Consider the following 18,118-nt stretch of genomic DNA (forward strand, 5'->3'; position numbering starts at 1 on the left):
AGACAGACAGATGGAGGCGATGTAATTCATGAATTGTATCTGAAATCCTTCATCATTGTCAGTGAAACAGTTTGGAAAAATAAACCTTACACAATTTCCCCCAAATGGCACACGATTTCAAGACGTTTGGTGTCCAAAATACAGTCTAATGCGTGTTGTACATGGATGCTTGTGTACCATTTATCAATTAACAAAGTGAAAATTGAATATCTGCACCCCATACTTTGTCTAATTTAGCCTCACAGATCAAGCGTGTCTCGGCCTATTGACTGCGTTTGAGGTTATAAGAGGCAAATTACCTAAAACTCTAATTTTCCCTGAAACGTTACTTTAGATTCTCAAGAGCCCTTTGCTTTTCAGGCAGGAAAGACTATTTTGCTAATTGAATTAAGCTTTGATTTCTAGGATTTGTTAATGTTTCAAAGAAAAGAGTTTCTGTTGCAAGTTGCTCTTGTTTTCATCTAAAGCTGCTGACTCCAATTAGGACTTCACTCCCAGCAACAAAGATGGCCTCCCTTGGTGTTCCCTCAGAGCATCCCTCTGCCACACAACATCTCAGCCCTGAGAAACACAGGCACACACACTGTCCTGTTGGAGATAATCTGATCGGCCCGTTAACAGTTCTCCCTTCATTCCTTTAATTGTATTGAAAATATAAACATTTTTAGTGGATGAATGGAAGCAGGCCGTGGTACAAAGAGGTGCAATGTGTATCTGGGAAAATTTGTCCTCTGGAAATTCCCTGTTCATTAGGATGATTGCATCCAGTTATTCATAGTTATAGTTATATCGTGTCGTAGAGTCAGCAACAAAACTGATTTAGCTTGATGTGACGTGACATAAAAATGAACACCTGATAAATATAATGAGCTGCAGACTCTCAGACTCTAAGGGGGGGATGTAGGGAAATGTGTTGCTGGTTCTAAATTAGAGTGCAGTGATTCTGATGCCAGTGTGTTGTTGCTGTCTGAACAAAAGCTTATATCCCATATATATATATAGTACTTTGCCACAAGAGTCTCATATTGAGTTGATGTCCACATTGATACCTGTGGACAATGTCACACACTCATTCATTCACACATATGAACACATTTGAAGAGCTGAGCTTTGCAGTGACATCACACAGAGCCTCATTACACTGCTTCATGTTTGTGATCTGTGGGATACTATCAAGTCTTCTGAGAACACACCAAGGGAAAACTGCAGCACAGGATTTGAAAAGCAGCCAGCTTGTCCTTGTGGGTCATTCTGGACTACACTAATTCCACCCTGAGAATGGCCGATCTCCGTTGGTCTGCTTGCCCTGACACTTTAACATAATTGAATGTACAACAAAGGAGAAATGAGGTTTTGTTCTGACAGCGACAGTATAATATTCCACCTGAAGTCATCTGCACTTCATTCACCAGAGGCTGAGCCCTTTGGACAGCTACATATCCGAACAAGAACTGAACACGAGCCTTCCTGTAATACGCAACGTCGTAAAGTCCAACCGTTTATTGCAGTCTCCTGAGTGAAAAAGTCAAAATGTTCATGCACCAACGTCATCAGTAGAGGTCTGTGCAATTTTGAAGCAGTATGTGCTTACTGACTGAACACACTTTCTCCAAGCATTGTACCATCGTAGACAAGCAGACGATGCCAGGAAAACAGTCTGAGCAAACGTTGTGAGAAAGAAAGCGGTCCTAAGACGGTTCAGCCTGGGTGGAGACGTCCATTACCAGAGAGGACATGAGGGGCAGACACTGCAGCAGTGAAGAGAGAAGCTCTGCTCTGCTCTGCTGTAGGAGGTTATTGATCTGATCTGAGAGCAGCTGTCACTGGAGCTGGGACACTCGGAGAGGTGTGGCACTGCTGAAGTCCAGGAAGAATGGCCCCTCCTGTTTGGGCAGGAAGGTGGTGGGGATGACGTTGTAAATGCCGGCAGGGACATGGTCAACCTCCATGTAACAAAAGCCACATCTGACAAGAGAAGATCAGGAAGGACACAGTTTAACAGCCACAATATGGTGTTACAGCTCTTTCAGGGCTTGTTGTAATGCGATGTATAGGACTAGGCATGACATAATAATAATAATAAAAACAATTACGTTTATGCTTTTTTGTCCTGAATGCTTCATCAATGGAAATAGGATGCTGGATGTTTTTTTTTTTTGAGTGGCAGACTATTCTTAATCCACTGAGGTTTTCAAAAACTCTAGAAGCACTGCTGTGTCTGATCCACTCGTACCAGCGCAACACACACACTAACATACCACATACCACACAGACCATACCACGTCAGCATGACTGCAGCACTGATAATGATCCCTCACCTAATCATACCTGGTCCGAACAGAGTGAATACAGTCTGAAATTATTGAACTACAAAGTGCTCAAAGTCAGTGGAGCTGCGAGGATGGACAGTGCACGTAAAAACATGGAGGTGGTCTTAGTATTCAGGCTGACCTGTGTAAAAGCCTACTGTACTGACTAAAATGCAGTCAGCAGTGGCATCACAAACAAACGAGAGGAAGGAAGCTACAAATAATAATAAGTTCCCCTTTTAGCTGTGAACATCAGCCTTAGCTTCTGTTTCTGTCTGCTCTCCTTCCTCCTGATATCTACTGAATCAGAACCCGACATGCACAAGGCACACTGTAAGAACTGTATGTTACCTGTAATCGCCACTGGACTTCCTCTGAAATCCCGAGGCTCCTGGGTCTCCTACAGTGGACACGGTCAGCACCTCAAATCCCACACTGTACTGCCTAGAGGAAGAAACCCAACGATAATCACACAGTTAACACAGAGAGAAAACGCAAGAAAAGGACCTAGAGTAAAATGCAAAGAGAGAACCACAAGAATTCAAACTGTAAAAGTGATAGAAAATGAGGGAGACTGCAAAAGTAAGAAAGAGAACAAAGTAAATAAAAAGACATCACGTGATGGAGAGAGAAACAGCAATGGTGAGAGAAAGGCAACGTGAGTGAGAGGCAAAATAAAGAAAGTCAAAAGAAAACTGACAGAAAAGAAGAGCATGTAGAGAACCCTCATTTGAATCAATGCAGGCTGATGATCACTGATCAAAGATGAACTGATAGTGGGGGGGTTATAACAGAAAGGTTTTGCCGTGTTAGAAAAGGGAAACCAGGGCTACAATGCAGCACGGTAACAACAGGAATGGAGTTTATTAGTTTCATGCAGTACACCATCTGATAATCGCTTTGAGATGCTAGACACACTCTGTTACGTAAACAGCAGTGAAAACACCAGGCCGTCAGCTGTGACAGGCCTCACAGTTTTAGGCTGCTGCATAATTTGCATACGAGCAATAACAATTGCATTGTTGGACTTCAGAAGGATACCTGATATTTTGAGGTAGGGGTGGACAACATTAAGATATCTACTGTTATTATAATCAAACATATGTGTTTTGTGTGGAGAGGTCTTTATGCCTGTTCCAACTTATGAAATCTTACCTGGAGTCGTAAACTTGGATGTACTGAGAAGCACACTATGTCGCCAAAGGTTTATGACACCCACTTGTCAAGGGTTCATTTAGAAATCAAGGTTATTACAAGGGACTTTGCCCCTTTCGTCTCTGCCTGCTTCACACTACACAAAACTTTACAGTAGACACTTTAACATTTCAGTCTGGATCTGCATTCAGTCTCGTTTAAATTAGTGAGTTTAGGTACTGGTCTTAAATGATTAGTTCAGAATCACAAATGACACTCATTCTTTGAATGTTGCTCCATCATAATACAATAAGGGATACTCCAAATTGTGCACTACTTAGTGAAAAAGGCATGGTTTTCCTTGTGGTGAACGAGGTGCGGGCGGCACAGTGGAGCAGCAGGTTATTGTCGCAGTCACACAGCTCCAGGGACCTGGAGGTTGTGGTTTCGATTTCCGCTTCGGGTGACTGTCTGTGAGGAGTGTGGTGTGTTCTCTCTGTGTCTGCGTGGGTTTAATCCAGGTGACTGTCTGTGAGGAGTGTGGTGTGTTCTCCCTGTGTCTGCGTGGGTTTCCTCCGGGTGACTGTCTGTGAGGAGTGTGGTGTGTTCTCCCTGTGTCTGCGTGGGTTTAATCCAGGTGACTGTCTGTGAGGAGTGTGGTGTGTTCTCCCTGTGTCTGCGTGGGTTTCCTCCAGGTGACTGTCTGTGAGGAGTGTGGTGTGTTCTCCCTGTGTCTGTGTGGGTTTCCTCCGGGTAACTGTCTGTGAGGAGTGTGGTGTGTTCTCCCTGTGTCTGCGTGGGTTTAATCCAGGTGACTGTCTGTGAGGAGTGTGGTGTGTTCTCCCTGTGTCTGCGTGGGTTTCCTCCGGATAACTGTCTGTGAGGAGTGTGGTGTGTTCTCCCTGTGTCTGCGTGGGTTTAATCCAGGTGACTGTCTATGAGGAGTGTGGTGTGTTCTCTCTGTGTCTGCGTGGGTTTCCTCCGGGTGACTGTCTGTGAGGAGTGTAGTGTGTTCATCCCTGTGTCTGCGTGGGTTTAATCCAGGTGACTATCTGTGAGGAGTGTGGTGTGTTCTCCCTGTGTCTGCGTGGGTTTCCTCCGGGTGACTGTCTGTGAGGAGTGTGGTGTGTTCTCCCTGTGTCTGTGTGGGTTTCCTCCGGGTAACTGTCTGTGAGGAGTGTGGTGTGTTCTCCCTGTGTCTGCGTGGGTTTCCTCCGGGTAACTGTCTGTGAGGACTGTGGTGTGTTCTCCCTGTGTCTGCGTGGGTTTCCTCTGGGTGCTCCAGTTTCCTCCCACAGTCCAAAAACACACGTTGGTAGGTGGATTGGCGACTCAAAAAGTGTCCGTAGGTGTGAGTGAATGTGTGAGTGTGTGTCGCCCTGTGAAGGGCGCTTACAGATAATGAATGAATGAACGAACGAGGTGCACAACCAGAATTCTCACATGCTTTCACATGTAATCAGGCAAAAATTATAAATCAATCCAAATGTCTGAATGAGATATGATACATCTTTCACTGTGACAAGTGGTGCACTGCACAATGCAGTCTAAAGATCATTTGAGCAAACAGGACAAGTGCACACCCTGGTGGTTAAAGTCAGTCTTACCTAGAGCCTCGGAGCTCAATAAGCAGAGGCCCTGATTTCTCCAGGTTGAACTGGTAGATGGGGTTGTTTTTGTAGGAGTCTTTATAGTTCCCACAGCCTCCTGCGCTGATGCCCTTCCACAGGCCGTTTATCTAAACACAGATAATTTAGGATTTCAACAAATGCTCCAAATACAAACCTCTGCAATCTCTCATACAACTCGTACAGTATATGATGTAACTTACCCTTTTGGTATGTGTAAAGGGTGTTGGAATTTTGGAGAAATTAAACTTGCACACTGAGTAGACCTGGGGGAGGAATTCAGAACGTTTGTACTGTGTGTCACATGTAAATATACATACAGCTTTACAATCTACTTAACGAAAAAATATATATCAGTCTGTGACGTCAACTCATCAGCCAGGAAATTACACTGGAAGACTTCAAAGAGCCCCCAGGGCTTTTAATAAATCACATGACAAAGTGACCTAGAAATATTATGACTGAACTGAAACCACATTTCTCTGACTAACAATCAATTTCAGCCTTAAGTGCATTCGGGATCCACTTGGAGTCCGTTGGCAATCCACTTGGCACCAGTCTGATTTGATATGAATCAGGGCTCATTTTCCTATCTAGGAATTTGGAGGCATTTAAAAGTAATCTTGCATTATCAAAATATTTCATCCTGTCACATTTGTACAGTAAATATTCTGTTCTCTATACAGTGGAATGCAAATCTCTAATGATACTGGACACACATTTAAAGGCTAAGCAGCAGCTCTATGAAAGTGTCAAACAAATAAATACAGTGGGATTTGAGTTCCTAACTTGTGTTTATTGATGGTCAGAAAACATGTTATTTCTTACTAATTGAAGGAATACGGTTTAAAAGACCGTTGTCCCCCCCCCCAAACGGTGTTGGGAAACTCTAATAGGCGTCTTGCCTGTGACGTAGATGGTGGACAACAACTCTAGAAGCTACACTTAATTTAATGCAAAATGACAAAAAGGTGTGTTGTTTTTGGCTGCAATCATTCAATGTACAGTGGGACATCTGTGAACAAATGGCCCAAAGATCCCAAAATATCCAGAAAATGGACTAAATTTGTCAACTTTAAACGGGCACTTTGGAAAGGACCATCCGCTCACTCCGTTATCTGTAGCTCATTTCACTGGCGCTTTTCCAACAATATGGGCATGTAAGGACACCAACGAAAGGTGTTCAAGAGCCTCTGTAACATGGAGGTAAACAGGGTAAGGACACTCACTTCGCCTGTTTTAGTTGGTGTTAGTTAACGTTAGCTTGACTTGCTAAACTCGGTGGTTACCGCGGCGTTGTTCAGCTGTTGTCCACCAGTGACATCACGGTTGCGTTCAAGAATTTCCGTAGCGAGCTCGGGTTTTTCCGTCAATTTAATAAAATTGTCAGTTTTAAAGCAAATTAAGCTGCTATTTTCATTTTAATTCATACTTATATATGTCAGTAACTAAAATAATGTGAACTATTCATGGAGGTCCATTAAGTGGTGCTTAGCCTTTAAACAAAATATATGGCATATTTATAACTTATTACTCATCATATTTATTTATCACATTTTTATTTTATATTTCTGCCTCACAAAATTTAAAGCTCAGCAAATAAAAAAAATCTGCACTGCAATTGAAGAAGAAATTGAAGGAGAAAATGGCCAATTAAATACACATAGCCTGTGCAAAACCTTTTCATATTTTCTGTGCTTTTCTTGTCCTCAAAACTTCTAATTCTAAAATGTCTCATGTCTTACTTCTATTCACTAAACGCACACAACAGCAAGAGAGACAGATGGACAGAAGGGGAGAGGCAGATGAGGGGTTACCCTTAGTGTGTAGTTGATTGTGTTTTGCTTCTCATACTGAGACACCACTAATGTAAATGTGTGACTTCCGGCACTGGTCAGCTTGATCTTAGTCAGATAATGTGGGCTGTTGATCCTGATGCCATCAATGTAAGGTGGAGGGTCAGCTACAAGGACAGAGAAAAACTTATCGATTCACTGTAATGTGTAAAAATATGAGACCATCCTTTTTGAATATAATATCCAGACAAAGCAGCCATTAGGTACAAGCTATTAAATTCCTTGAAATCTCATCACCCCTTTGTTGATATTATATTTAGTTGCTGAGGCCTGTAAGTTAATTTTCAAATATCTTAATTTAATGGCTATTTATTTATTTGAATGGAGAATAAATACATGATAATCTCTGTCTTGTGCATGATGTACCTGGGTAATAAACCTTCCTTCCATCAGTCTTGTAAACAACTAAAGTGATGAACTCCCGGTTTAGAGCAAAGTCATCCTTGAAAGTGAAGAAAATCACAATATTATGCCACAGTATAAAACATGAAGAAAGCCCACACAACAATACCTCACCCTGCATTGTGGTATGTGTTTACACTGTGGTGCCCTCATAGTTGGAAATCATCATATTTGTGTCAGTACCTTGTCAGTAATGTGTCTTGTAAGAAGCACCCACACTGCAGCGCCACCCTGTGGACACTGCACCTCCAGCTTGTACTGAGGGTTATTTGCCAAGCTGTAGACATCTTTCACTGGGCCTTGTTTCCCATCCCAACTACTGCAAAGGAAAATTAGAAAACGCAGGCTAGAAGTTAATTAAGTCTTTTGCCTGTGAAGTACATCAGTGCATGAAAACAGCGAATCGATTCAAGAGAGTAATTTAGACCAAAATATGTTAAACTGCAACTTATTCTCTATAAAGACATAAAGCTAAAACCGAGTGAAGTCTAACACACTGCTTTATCAATGCTGAATAACACGAAAACCTTGCATGATGAAAAGTTTATTCAGAAAAAAAATGTCAGGTTTGTTGAAAGCATGGATTTGTCCCACCTGAATTTTATACAATAATTTGTTATTATTATACAGGGTGGGCCATTTATATGGATACACCTTAATACAATGGGAATGGTTGGTGATATTAACTTCCTGTTTGTGGCACATTAGTATATGGGAGGGGCGAAACTTTTCAAGATGGGTGGTGACCATGGTGGCTATTTTGAAGTCGATCATTTTGGATCCAACTTTTGTTTTTTCCAATGGGAAGAGGGTCATGTGACATATCAAACTTATTGGGAATTTCACAAGAAAAACAATGGTGTGTTTGTTTTGCTAAATAAATGCTAGCATTTCTCCTGCGTTGTTGCTATCAGTGTGTGAAGAGTGGGAGAAGAGGGTTGCATTGACAATCCAACACAATGGGCAGCACTTTGAACACATTTTATAAGTGGTCAGAAACTTGTAAATAACTCATGAAAGAATAAAGTTACGTTAAAACCAAGCACACCATTGTTTTTCTTGTGAAATTCCCAATAAGTTTGATGTATCACATGAGCCTCTTCACATTGAAAAAACAAAAGTTGGATCCAAAATGGCCGACTTCAAAATGGCCACCATGGTTACCACCCATCTTGAGAAGTTTCCCCCCCTCCCATATACCAGTTAATATCACCAACCATTCCCATTTTATTAAGGTGTATCCATATAAATGGCCCACCCTGTACATTGTTTTATTTATCCATAACCTAATAATGGTACTATTGCTGCTCCACATCATTCGAATGACACTGTTATTAAAATAGTCAAACACATGGATGATGGGTCAATTTCAAGCTCAGCTCAGGTCCTGCCTCAAAAAAGGCATTAGTATCAGACAGCATTTAGGTTCTGACTAAAACCTCAGATCTGTTTAAAGCTGATATGATTGCTTTCCTGCTTACGATACTGATGTGATCTTATAAGACTGTAAGAGACTGACCTGTGTATGCAGGAAGACTCTTTAAACAGTGCGGGATTCCAACTCAGGTAGATGACATCATAGTATTGGCACAGATCCTCCCAGATGATCCAGAACACACCTTAAATACAGCCTCATGTCAGCTCACCGTCAAACAGAACTAGGTCTTCTAGATGGTGTTCTCTTACCGTTATCAAACCTCTGTGCAGTTTTGGGGTCAAAATTGAGATACTTGAGTAGGTCCGGTGTCCAGTTCTTCTCGTCACGCTCGCTGTAGCGGCCCTTCCACCTGAGATGGCTCCAAGGGTTCTTCAGCTGTAAGAAGCGCTTACCCTGGGGTCCAAATGAATAAAATTATGCTTATGATGAGACTATTCTTAAAAGACATGAGAATCACACATCTTTATAAAGAATTTTGCTTCTGACATTCAAAAGTGATTCAACATTAATATATATTTCGTTTTATTATGAGATATTTCAGCTTATTTCTATTTTTAGGACAATTCTGACCTGACAGGACTGCCTTAATTAACAATAAATAGTGAATTACACCCAGCATTTAGACACAAAACAGAGGCTGCACATGTCAACACAACTGACCTTGTACTCCCTGATGTCTAGCACTGCATAGGCATGCGTGGGCACTAAGCCCCACTTCTCCCCTTCCTCCTCAGTCATGACGCCTGTCGCTGTGGTTATGAGCACGTCTCCTCTGTGAAACCTGTCAAAGTGTGACGCAGAATACTATCAGACTATTATTTCCAGCAAAAAAAGTCAGGCAAATGAAACATTAAACTCTACAGTCCCAAAATGTTTATGATGCACAGAATAGTTTTGCTTTTAAAAGATTTTTAATCATGTAAAAAGACACAAACTAACAGCTGATAATGATTTTTAATTTTCAAATGTATATATTTGTACTATTTTGTGCAAAAACAGAACAGGCATCTGCAGGCTTTTCCTTTTTTAACAGAAGATAAACAGAAAGAGACAGACAGGGAGAACAGGAGAGGGAGAGGAGAGTCAGGGAAGGAGGGATGGGGAGGGGGAGTGAGAAAGAGAACCGTGAAGAATCATGAAGCAATAATGATAAACAGGCAGTCATTCCCGCTGAACCCTGACTACGCCGGGAGGGCGCTGTGCTCACCTTTGGAACAGCATGCGGAAAGTGTCGTCCTTGCTGAAGGACTGATTGTCTGAGTGCATGGCGATGCGTTCTGGGATCCAGCCAGTCAGTGCATGCAGATCAATATTCTACAAATGAAAGAGTTTCAGTGAGAGATTAAAATGTTAGAAACACCAGTCATCCGTTTACAACACTGTAGTCAAATATCCTTTCATTACATTATGAATACACAGATGTCCACAGTTATTTGTGTCTTATACTTACAGAGTTAGAGCCAGGGAAATCATAGCCACCCATCACCTTCATGTAGGCCTTCTCTATAAGGGACACCCACAGCTCATTCCGGTTACTGGAGTAAGAGCAGAGCAACTCACCGTTGCGGTCCACAGGGAGGAAATCATCAATGATCACCTTAAGTTGAAATCATTATGTTAGTAGAGTAATTACATTAATAACATCATATTGTTAAAAAAAACACGTAAAATCCCTTTAGTTTACACAAATCCACAAAACAGTACTTATAACTCTTTATAATATTTAACATTAACAATAAATGGCCCCAATACCTTCCTAGGGACGCCATTGATGTGCAGCTTAACCATGTATTTGCCACATGGATTATACTCTGGCTCCCCCTTCCTGTTCTGTGGGTAAATGATGCTACACACACACACACACCCCTTGTCATTACAAAGTTACCCTCTTTGCTGACCATTACAAAGTGATTACAGTGAGGTCAGACTCTCATGATGATGTCAGGTCACAAGGCTTTGCACAATAATCCCGGCCACAGGGACATTTATCTCTGATGTAATGCAGGGAAAGAGTGTCTCTACCTGGTGATTAACTTCTTGTTGAAACGCCTCTCATATGCAGCACTGATGGCCAAAGAGGCAACAAACGAGCAGTCTGAAACTACCGTCTGCAACGACAACAAACATCACAATTTACAACACATTTACAACCATTTCCAGCTGATTTACAAACTTCCAGGAAAGGACTGAAATGCCAGGGTCCTGGGGCACAGCAAACAGTGGCACCTGTTTGATGCTGAAGCTGGACACAGTGAAGATCATGGTGGGGTTGTTGCAGATGTCGTCGGGCCGGACCCAGCGAGAGAAGATGGCTGTCTGTTTAGGGGATAGGGCCAGCTTTCCACGCTTGTCCCTTTAGAAAGAAAAAAAAACAAACAGACATGTTGCAATGAGTAAAATGAGTTTAAAATCAAATCATGTTTGAAGTAACTCTTTAAACCACAAGGCCTTCGCACTTCAGTTCCTCTGCTATTAATATAATAAACCTAAACTTACATATTGGCTTCATAATACATAATAATTAAAAATATATAGCTTTTAGACATCTTTAGACAATTTTACAAAGTATTTTTATGAAGCAAATATGTATTTGTAGTTTTCCAAAAGCAATACATTGTGTGCAAACTTTGTTGCTCAGTTGTTGACATAGACTTTGTGAGAGGGATTCAGAGGATGAAGATACAGGTGAGTGTGGGAGGTCTGTTGAATGATCTCAAACCTCAAGCCAAGGTTCAGACAGTAACAGAAACAACTGTAGTTCCTCTAAATATGGAAACACTGTTGTGCAGCAGGTTAGTGTCGCAGTCACACAGCTCCAGGGGCCTGGAGGTTGTGGGTTCTATTCCCGCTCCGTGTGACTATCTGTGAGGAGTTGGTGTGTTCTCCCTGTGTCCGCATGGGTTTCCTCGGGGTGACTGTCTGTGAGGAGTTGGTGTGTTCTCCCTGTGTCCGCGTGGGTTTCCTCGGGGTGACTGTCTGTGAGGAGTTGGTGTGTTCTCCCTGTGTCTGCGTGGGTTTCCTCCGGGTGACTGTCTGTGAGGAGTGTGGTGTGTTCTCCCTGTGTCCGCGTGGGTTTCCTCGGGGTGACTGTCTGTGAGGAGTTGGTGTGTTCTCTCTGTGTCCGCGTGGGTTTCCTCTGGGTGCGCCGGTTTCCTCCCACAGTCCAAAAACACACATTGGTAGGTGGACTGGCGACTCAAAGTGTCTGTAGGTGTGAGTGTGTGAGTGAATGTGTTGCCCTGTGAAGGACTGGCGCCCCCTCCAGGGTCTGTACCCGCCTTCTGCCCAATGATTCCAGGTAGGCTCTGGACCCACCGCGACCCTGAACTGGATAAGCGCTTACAGAGAATGAATGAATGTTGTGCAGCTCAACAAAAAAAGAGCCGTTGTCGTTTTTATTACCACCAGTATACGAAATGTAAGAAGGTCAGAGATAAGAACATAGTACTCATAGGTCAAGGATCTCTGGAGCAGTGTGTGTTTTTCAAAAAATATGTTTTATTGTGTTATTATTTAATGTGTCCGGCTTTAAAGGGTTAACTAATATTGAGCTTTCCTGAGTGTAAATAACAATATCTGATCATTTTCATACATATCTTCCACTGCCTATGCCTAATTATTCACAAGAGGCAGAAATTGCTGTGACATGTGCGTGTACATATTTACAAATGCAGAGGAAGCAATGAAATGCAGACGTGTTAGTACAGTAATACACTAATACACCAGTTCTGATAAGTGTTTCTTGAAAGAACTCACGAGAATGGCACTGGAAATGCGAAGCGTTCCCTCAGGTCAACACTCATGAATGGGACATATTCAATTCCATTTATCCTAGAGGTCTTCCTTCAATAAAAAAACATATATATATATATATTTACATATTTTAAAAGTACAATGCACGTTATAGCATTTTGTAACAGTTGGTGTAGCTGCTCTAGGCAGGTTTTCTCACCTGAGCACCTCTATCTCCTCAGCTGTGTATCGTTGACCCTGCGGCTCACTGGACTGCACTGCTCTCACTGGCTGTGATTTGTCCTGGAGAGAGAAGTCTGGACCCAGGGGCAGGTATTGCCTCACTGAGACAGGGGCTTTGGCGTTGGAGCCAGCGGGCTTTTCCTGGGGTGTGGCTTTAGAAAGGGAGTCTTTCAGTCCTTCTGCCCTAAATGATATGAATAAGTTGAAATATTAAACCAGGAAGGTGAAATTAAAGGGACAGCAGTGTAAAATATCTGCATCAGGGCTGTGCCATGTTGTTTTGTACGTGATAATATTAATATGACCTTTAAAACTAATTCATGACACTAGGGATATTCTGGCTGGTTTATGTAATCGCATCATGCAGTTACACATAGTATTGTGTACGTTCATTACATGAGTCAGCAAGTATCACGGAAAGTGTCTCTGTGGTGGAAGAGTTTGTTCCAAAACGGAGGTGCGGAGGTGGTTTAGTTGCAAAATATCAGATGTACAACAGACCTTGGTTACATGTAAGATTTTACAGACACTTTAAACATGCAATAAACAGACATTACACACTGCAGCCCCCTAAGGTTTTTAATAATCCTCAGTAACCTCAAATAAGCTCACATTTCTCAAGTCCTTACTCCATAATGTCTATATATTTTTGTAAGACTAACAGGCTGTCTCAATAAATGTGCATCATCATCATCTTTTCCACTTTCCACCAGCAAAAAAGCCCAGGCATCTATCCCACGCAATTTCCACCAGCTCCTGAACTACCCCAACAGTCTCCTCTCAATATGAAGGAGCAGGAACTCTACTCCTAGCTTCTCCCTATTCACTGAGCTCCTCGTCCGATCTTGGAGAGCACTCCCAGCAACCCTAATTTCGGCCGCTTGTGTCCGTGATCTTGTTCTTTCGGTCTTTACCTGAGCTCATAACCACGGGTGAGAGTGGGTACGTAGAGTGACTGTTAAATGAATTGCTTTGCTTTATGACTCAGCTCCCTCTTCACTACGATGGTTCAGTACATTGATTGCATCTCTGCAAACGCTGCACCTGACCTATGGGCGACCTGTTTTTCTGCATTCTTTTCTATCGTATTTCTTCAGGCTACTGGATACACACCATCGATTTGTAAAAAAATAATGCCAATCATACCAAATAATTATGTGATAATTAGTCGTTATTTAGTCGTACACTATTTACCCATGTGTAGAGTTTTTAACAATCATCAGCTCACCTGTCTAATGCCTGACGAGCCAACTGCTTCAGTTTGCCTTGTAGTGTTTGATCTGAGGTTTCATTAGACTGTGGGAGAGGGGAAGAAAGGAGCGCAGTTCAGTTTCAACGCAGTAATCGTCCTAACATCCAAAGAAGAAACACATTCCTGCTTCTGGTGTACTCTGTTTCAATGTAAATTTATGGAGTTAGTTTTTACCAGGAATACCACTGTTAGCAACAGGGACACCATAATTCAATCACTGTAAGAGAAGCCTTTTGGACATGCAGTGTAGGTGTAATTAACAAGAGATTTAAAACGTAAAGGAAATGTACGTGTCTAAAATAATGAAGAGAGTTTTACAAATTTTTTTAAATGTTCAAAAGTGGGTATCACTCAAAGAAATACTAATAAAACATCCAAACTATTGTATCGGATAATCTCGAATCTCAAGGAAAACAACTAATTAAATACTTAATATAAATGAATATATAATATAATTAACACACCATAATTATCTTTCAGATGAAGTAGAAGTGATATGTAGTTCATCCTACATTCACCTCTCAATGAATAAAATAACAGAATTTATTTAGAAGACTATGATTCCAGTCTTTTGACTAATACTGTAAATGACTCAGGAACAAAACTGTCCGTTAAACAAAAGAACTCACCGCTTGAATGCACAGCTCCACAGCCTGTGTGTACAGCTCAATGGCCTCATCGCTGTTGCCCTTCTCATCTTCCTCAAAGGCCTGGGTCACCAGAAAGTACGCCCGCTCAAGGTCCAGCTGATGCTTGGTTTTTAACGGGTCACTGCTCTGTGCTTGAACTGATGGAGATTGGATGAGTACGTATGAAAGACTCGAACAAGCAGGTGTCCAGTCAAATGAAACAGACGAACTAAAATTGTTTCTGTAGTTTGCTTAAATGATGTTTTAGCTGTTTTTGAGTTTGTTCTTGATCCTTCTTTTATTTTGACTAATTATAACTAATAAACAGCTAAACCTACACATAAGATTGGGTTGCCAAATCCTCCAGTCCACAGTCCAGGAGACAGCAGGGGACAAGCTAACACTTCATATATTTTAGCTTTAAAGCAACTTACACATTTTTGCTACAACTGAAAAACAACCTTGCTTTCAGAATCTACCATTTACGAATAACTGAAACTGAAAGTGACAGGGGTGAAAACATTCTCTCTAACCCCAGAGGCAATATAATATAACATAAACATAACCAGCCCACGTTATAGAAATCTAATAACTCTTGCAAAACACAACTAATTCAGTAAAACTCGACGCAATCAAAACCAGACTAAACATAGACAAGTATTCCAACTTAAACTTGTAAAATATACACATCAGAATATATATGATCTGTGAAAGAAGACTATCAAAAACGGCAGATTTAATTTTCATACAAAGTTGATTGAGGACAATGAAACACACTTCAGAAATCAGTCAATTAAAATATTTTAGATTTTAAATTATACGGAGGATACCGAGTTTCACAGTGTAGAAACAACAACACTGTTAAAACTAACACTGCCATAAAGAGGTTAAGTTTAACCCGACTAGCTGTCACCGTGAGCTGTTAAGATTTATTTTATTGTATCAAAACCAGAGTGAATCTTTAGAAACGGTTGTTTGATTGCTTTGAGGCCTCACAGATGATAAATGCTAGCTACTAAAAGCATATTCCACTTGAAGCTGTTTAACTAGATAATATATTCACTTTATATTCTACCCTTCATTAGTGTGTGCCCCACTTTCCCCTACAGTACGACAGAATAAGTCTGTTCAAAATGTTTACATTGCATTATAAACTGAACTTGTCTCACTGCCAGGGAAACGTGACGGTAAACTATTTTATTAAAATGATCAATGAGATGGGAGTACACTCCTAGGGTGTGCAGCGAGGGGACGATTACGATGAGATCATTCCGCCTCACGAGTCACACCCATGCTCAAAAGGAGCCTTGGCCGGTGCTGGTGGAAAGTATGAGTGCTCCCTCCAGAAAGGGGAAAACATAGCCTTAACACTGACAAAACTGACAAAATAAAGTAGTATACAATATTCAAATCAGGACCTTTGATATGAATCAGAACAACTGATATCTAAAAGAGCAAAACGGTACCAGAGTATTTCAGTCTACTGACCGGCACTCAGGAGAGTCTGTACACGTTCCAGGTACTCATTTGCCTTTCCCTGAATGTTTTCCAGTTTAGAGCCTGCCATGCCAGCGTAGATGAGGGCTTGGGCTGCCTCCTACGGGGAAAAAAGCAAGGATTTGTAACAGTTTTAAACATTAATTTTCACTTCATATTTACGTTTCACAGAATAACATTCTGAACACAGATCAAATAAAAATATTATCTAGTCTATTTTAATCTTGTAATTCAAACAATGGGGTCAACATTGCTATACGGTCCAGAAATTCTGGACAACTCATCCAACAGGGTGTGTTTGACCCCCATTTCTCACACCACCTGCTTAGACAAGACGTTGGGACACTTGTGTTAAGCCGTTCATCAATAAGAACATCACTGATGTCATGTACTAACGTTTAAGTAATGTTCAAGTAATAATGTGTCTTCCATCACTCCACAGAACAGTTTCACGGTTCCACCACCCTATTGTGTAGTCAAATTATAGTCAAATGTTGACATTCTGTGAAGATTTCTGAAGCTCTATGTACCCACAACGTGTTCCATTTAAGTAGCTACTTAAAATAAATGTCTACAAAATGTGACACATAGTATAAGTAATTGGGAGAGAGGGTAGCTACATTTTCTTTAAACAATTCACAAAATAAAGTTGGTTTAGAGCAGGTTTAGTGAGCTACCTGTCAGTGAACAGTAGGAGATCTAACTCACCTTGTAAAAGAAGATTGCTTCATCGTATTTTCCTCTCTGGTCGTGTAACACGGCTGATTTGGCGAATTTAACAGCGTCTAACTCCAGGGCGCTACAATCCATGTTATAAGCTCCTAACTCTCTACCTCTCAGTATCACAGACACATACAGCTCTGCGGACTCATGACAGCTAACACTAACACACACAGGCTAAACTCGAGCTCACAGAGTCAATTACAAACACGCTATTTTAAAATACAACAATAAGCTCCCACTTTACTCGCTCTCAAGCGATAAAAAACACGTCAAATCAGAGTGGTTTCCCGACAACGCAGTAAAAACAGCCCGGTTCCCCCGGAGAAACTCCGCCGCTAGCCGCAGTCAAAAACAAATCCTCCAACACACAGCACTTCCGCCCGAGTGGGCGTTTCCCGGAGCTGTCACTCATTCACTCACTCACTCGCTCACTCACTCACTCGCTCACTTAAAGGGAAATTCCAACCTTTGAATTTTACGAGTTCTTCACGTCCTGGTCTCGCGCGCCAAATGTATCCCCTTATTGCTGGTTTATATCAGTCATTATTTCAGATTCAAATTCAAATAGCTTTATTGGTATGACTGGTCTCTCTGTGCCCATACTCTCTGACCGGAGTCAGCTTTCAGCATCCAGAGTGAAATACTCTAATACAATGACTGTTATGAGGACAATGTCGCCAAAGCAACAAGAAACAATACCTTTTGGTAACATTTACAAAAATGTATTTCTAAAAACAGACCCAGTAAACAAGGAACGTCCCTGGACGTTCAAAATAGGCCTGAAAGTAGTCTGTCCGTCAAAGACATATTTTAAACGTCAATGGACGTTCCTTGTTTACTGGGTCTGTTTTTAGAAATACATTTTTGTTTGGTGTGTTCTCTCTGTGTCTGTGTGGGTTTCCTCCAGGTGCTGTGGTTTCTTCCCACAGAGGGTGACTCCTGTGTGACTGTTTGTACCTACCCAGTAAACAAGGAACGTCCCTGGACGTTCAAAATAGGTCTAAAAGTAGCCTGTCCGTCAAGGACATATTTTAAACGTCAATGGACGTCCAAAATCCATCTTAATAAGTTAGTTAAGTGGTGACCAATCGATAACGTCAGTGGACGTCCAAAATGCGTTTTATACAATTAATTTATTTCGGGACCAATTAATAACGTCAATGGACGTCCAAAATACGTCTAATAGTCGTCTTTTCAACTTTCATTTTCACCCTTAAGAGAACGTTGATTAGACGGCAGTCATTTCGTTATTTCAACGTTGAATCAACGGCTAAA

At 41.4% G+C, this 18,118-nt stretch overlaps 1 protein-coding gene across 1 annotated transcript; it reads right to left on the minus strand.

Moving 5' to 3' along the window:
* Positions 1-37: 37 nt before the first annotated feature.
* On the minus strand, positions 38-17,249 carry capn7 (calpain 7). The gene is made up of 21 exons (XM_066682524.1): positions 16,829-17,249; positions 16,112-16,220; positions 14,624-14,781; positions 13,971-14,038; positions 12,720-12,926; positions 12,524-12,610; positions 10,994-11,120; positions 10,790-10,875; positions 10,520-10,613; positions 10,218-10,364; positions 9,975-10,081; positions 9,428-9,548; positions 9,016-9,160; positions 8,849-8,948; positions 7,513-7,648; positions 7,294-7,369; positions 6,889-7,034; positions 5,275-5,337; positions 5,051-5,181; positions 2,661-2,753; positions 38-1,965 (listed from the first exon to the last, which is right to left on the minus strand). The coding sequence occupies exons 1-21, from the start codon at positions 16,928-16,930 to the stop codon at positions 1,821-1,823; spliced, it is 2,448 nt and encodes an 815-aa protein (XP_066538621.1). The 5' UTR covers positions 16,931-17,249; the 3' UTR covers positions 38-1,820.
* Positions 17,250-18,118: the final 869 nt, after the last annotated feature.

Source organism: Hoplias malabaricus, chromosome 10 (assembly GCF_029633855.1).
Source record: "Hoplias malabaricus isolate fHopMal1 chromosome 10, fHopMal1.hap1, whole genome shotgun sequence".
Lineage (NCBI taxonomy): Eukaryota > Metazoa > Chordata > Actinopteri > Characiformes > Erythrinidae > Hoplias > Hoplias malabaricus.

Excerpts from the sequence above, each read along its gene's own strand:
- capn7 (XM_066682524.1), bottom strand. The coding sequence starts at position 16,930 with ATGGATTGTAGCGCCCTGGAGTTAGACGCTGTTAAATTCGCCAAATCA. Across the intron at positions 11,121-12,523 it reads GCATTTCCAGTGCCATTCTC|GGACAAGCGTGGAAAGCTGG; the intron begins GTGAGTTCTTTC and ends TTCTTTCTAAAG. Across the intron at positions 7,649-8,848 it reads GAGTCTTCCTGCATACACAG|TAGTTGGGATGGGAAACAAG; the intron begins GTCAGTCTCTTA and ends TTTCCTTTGCAG.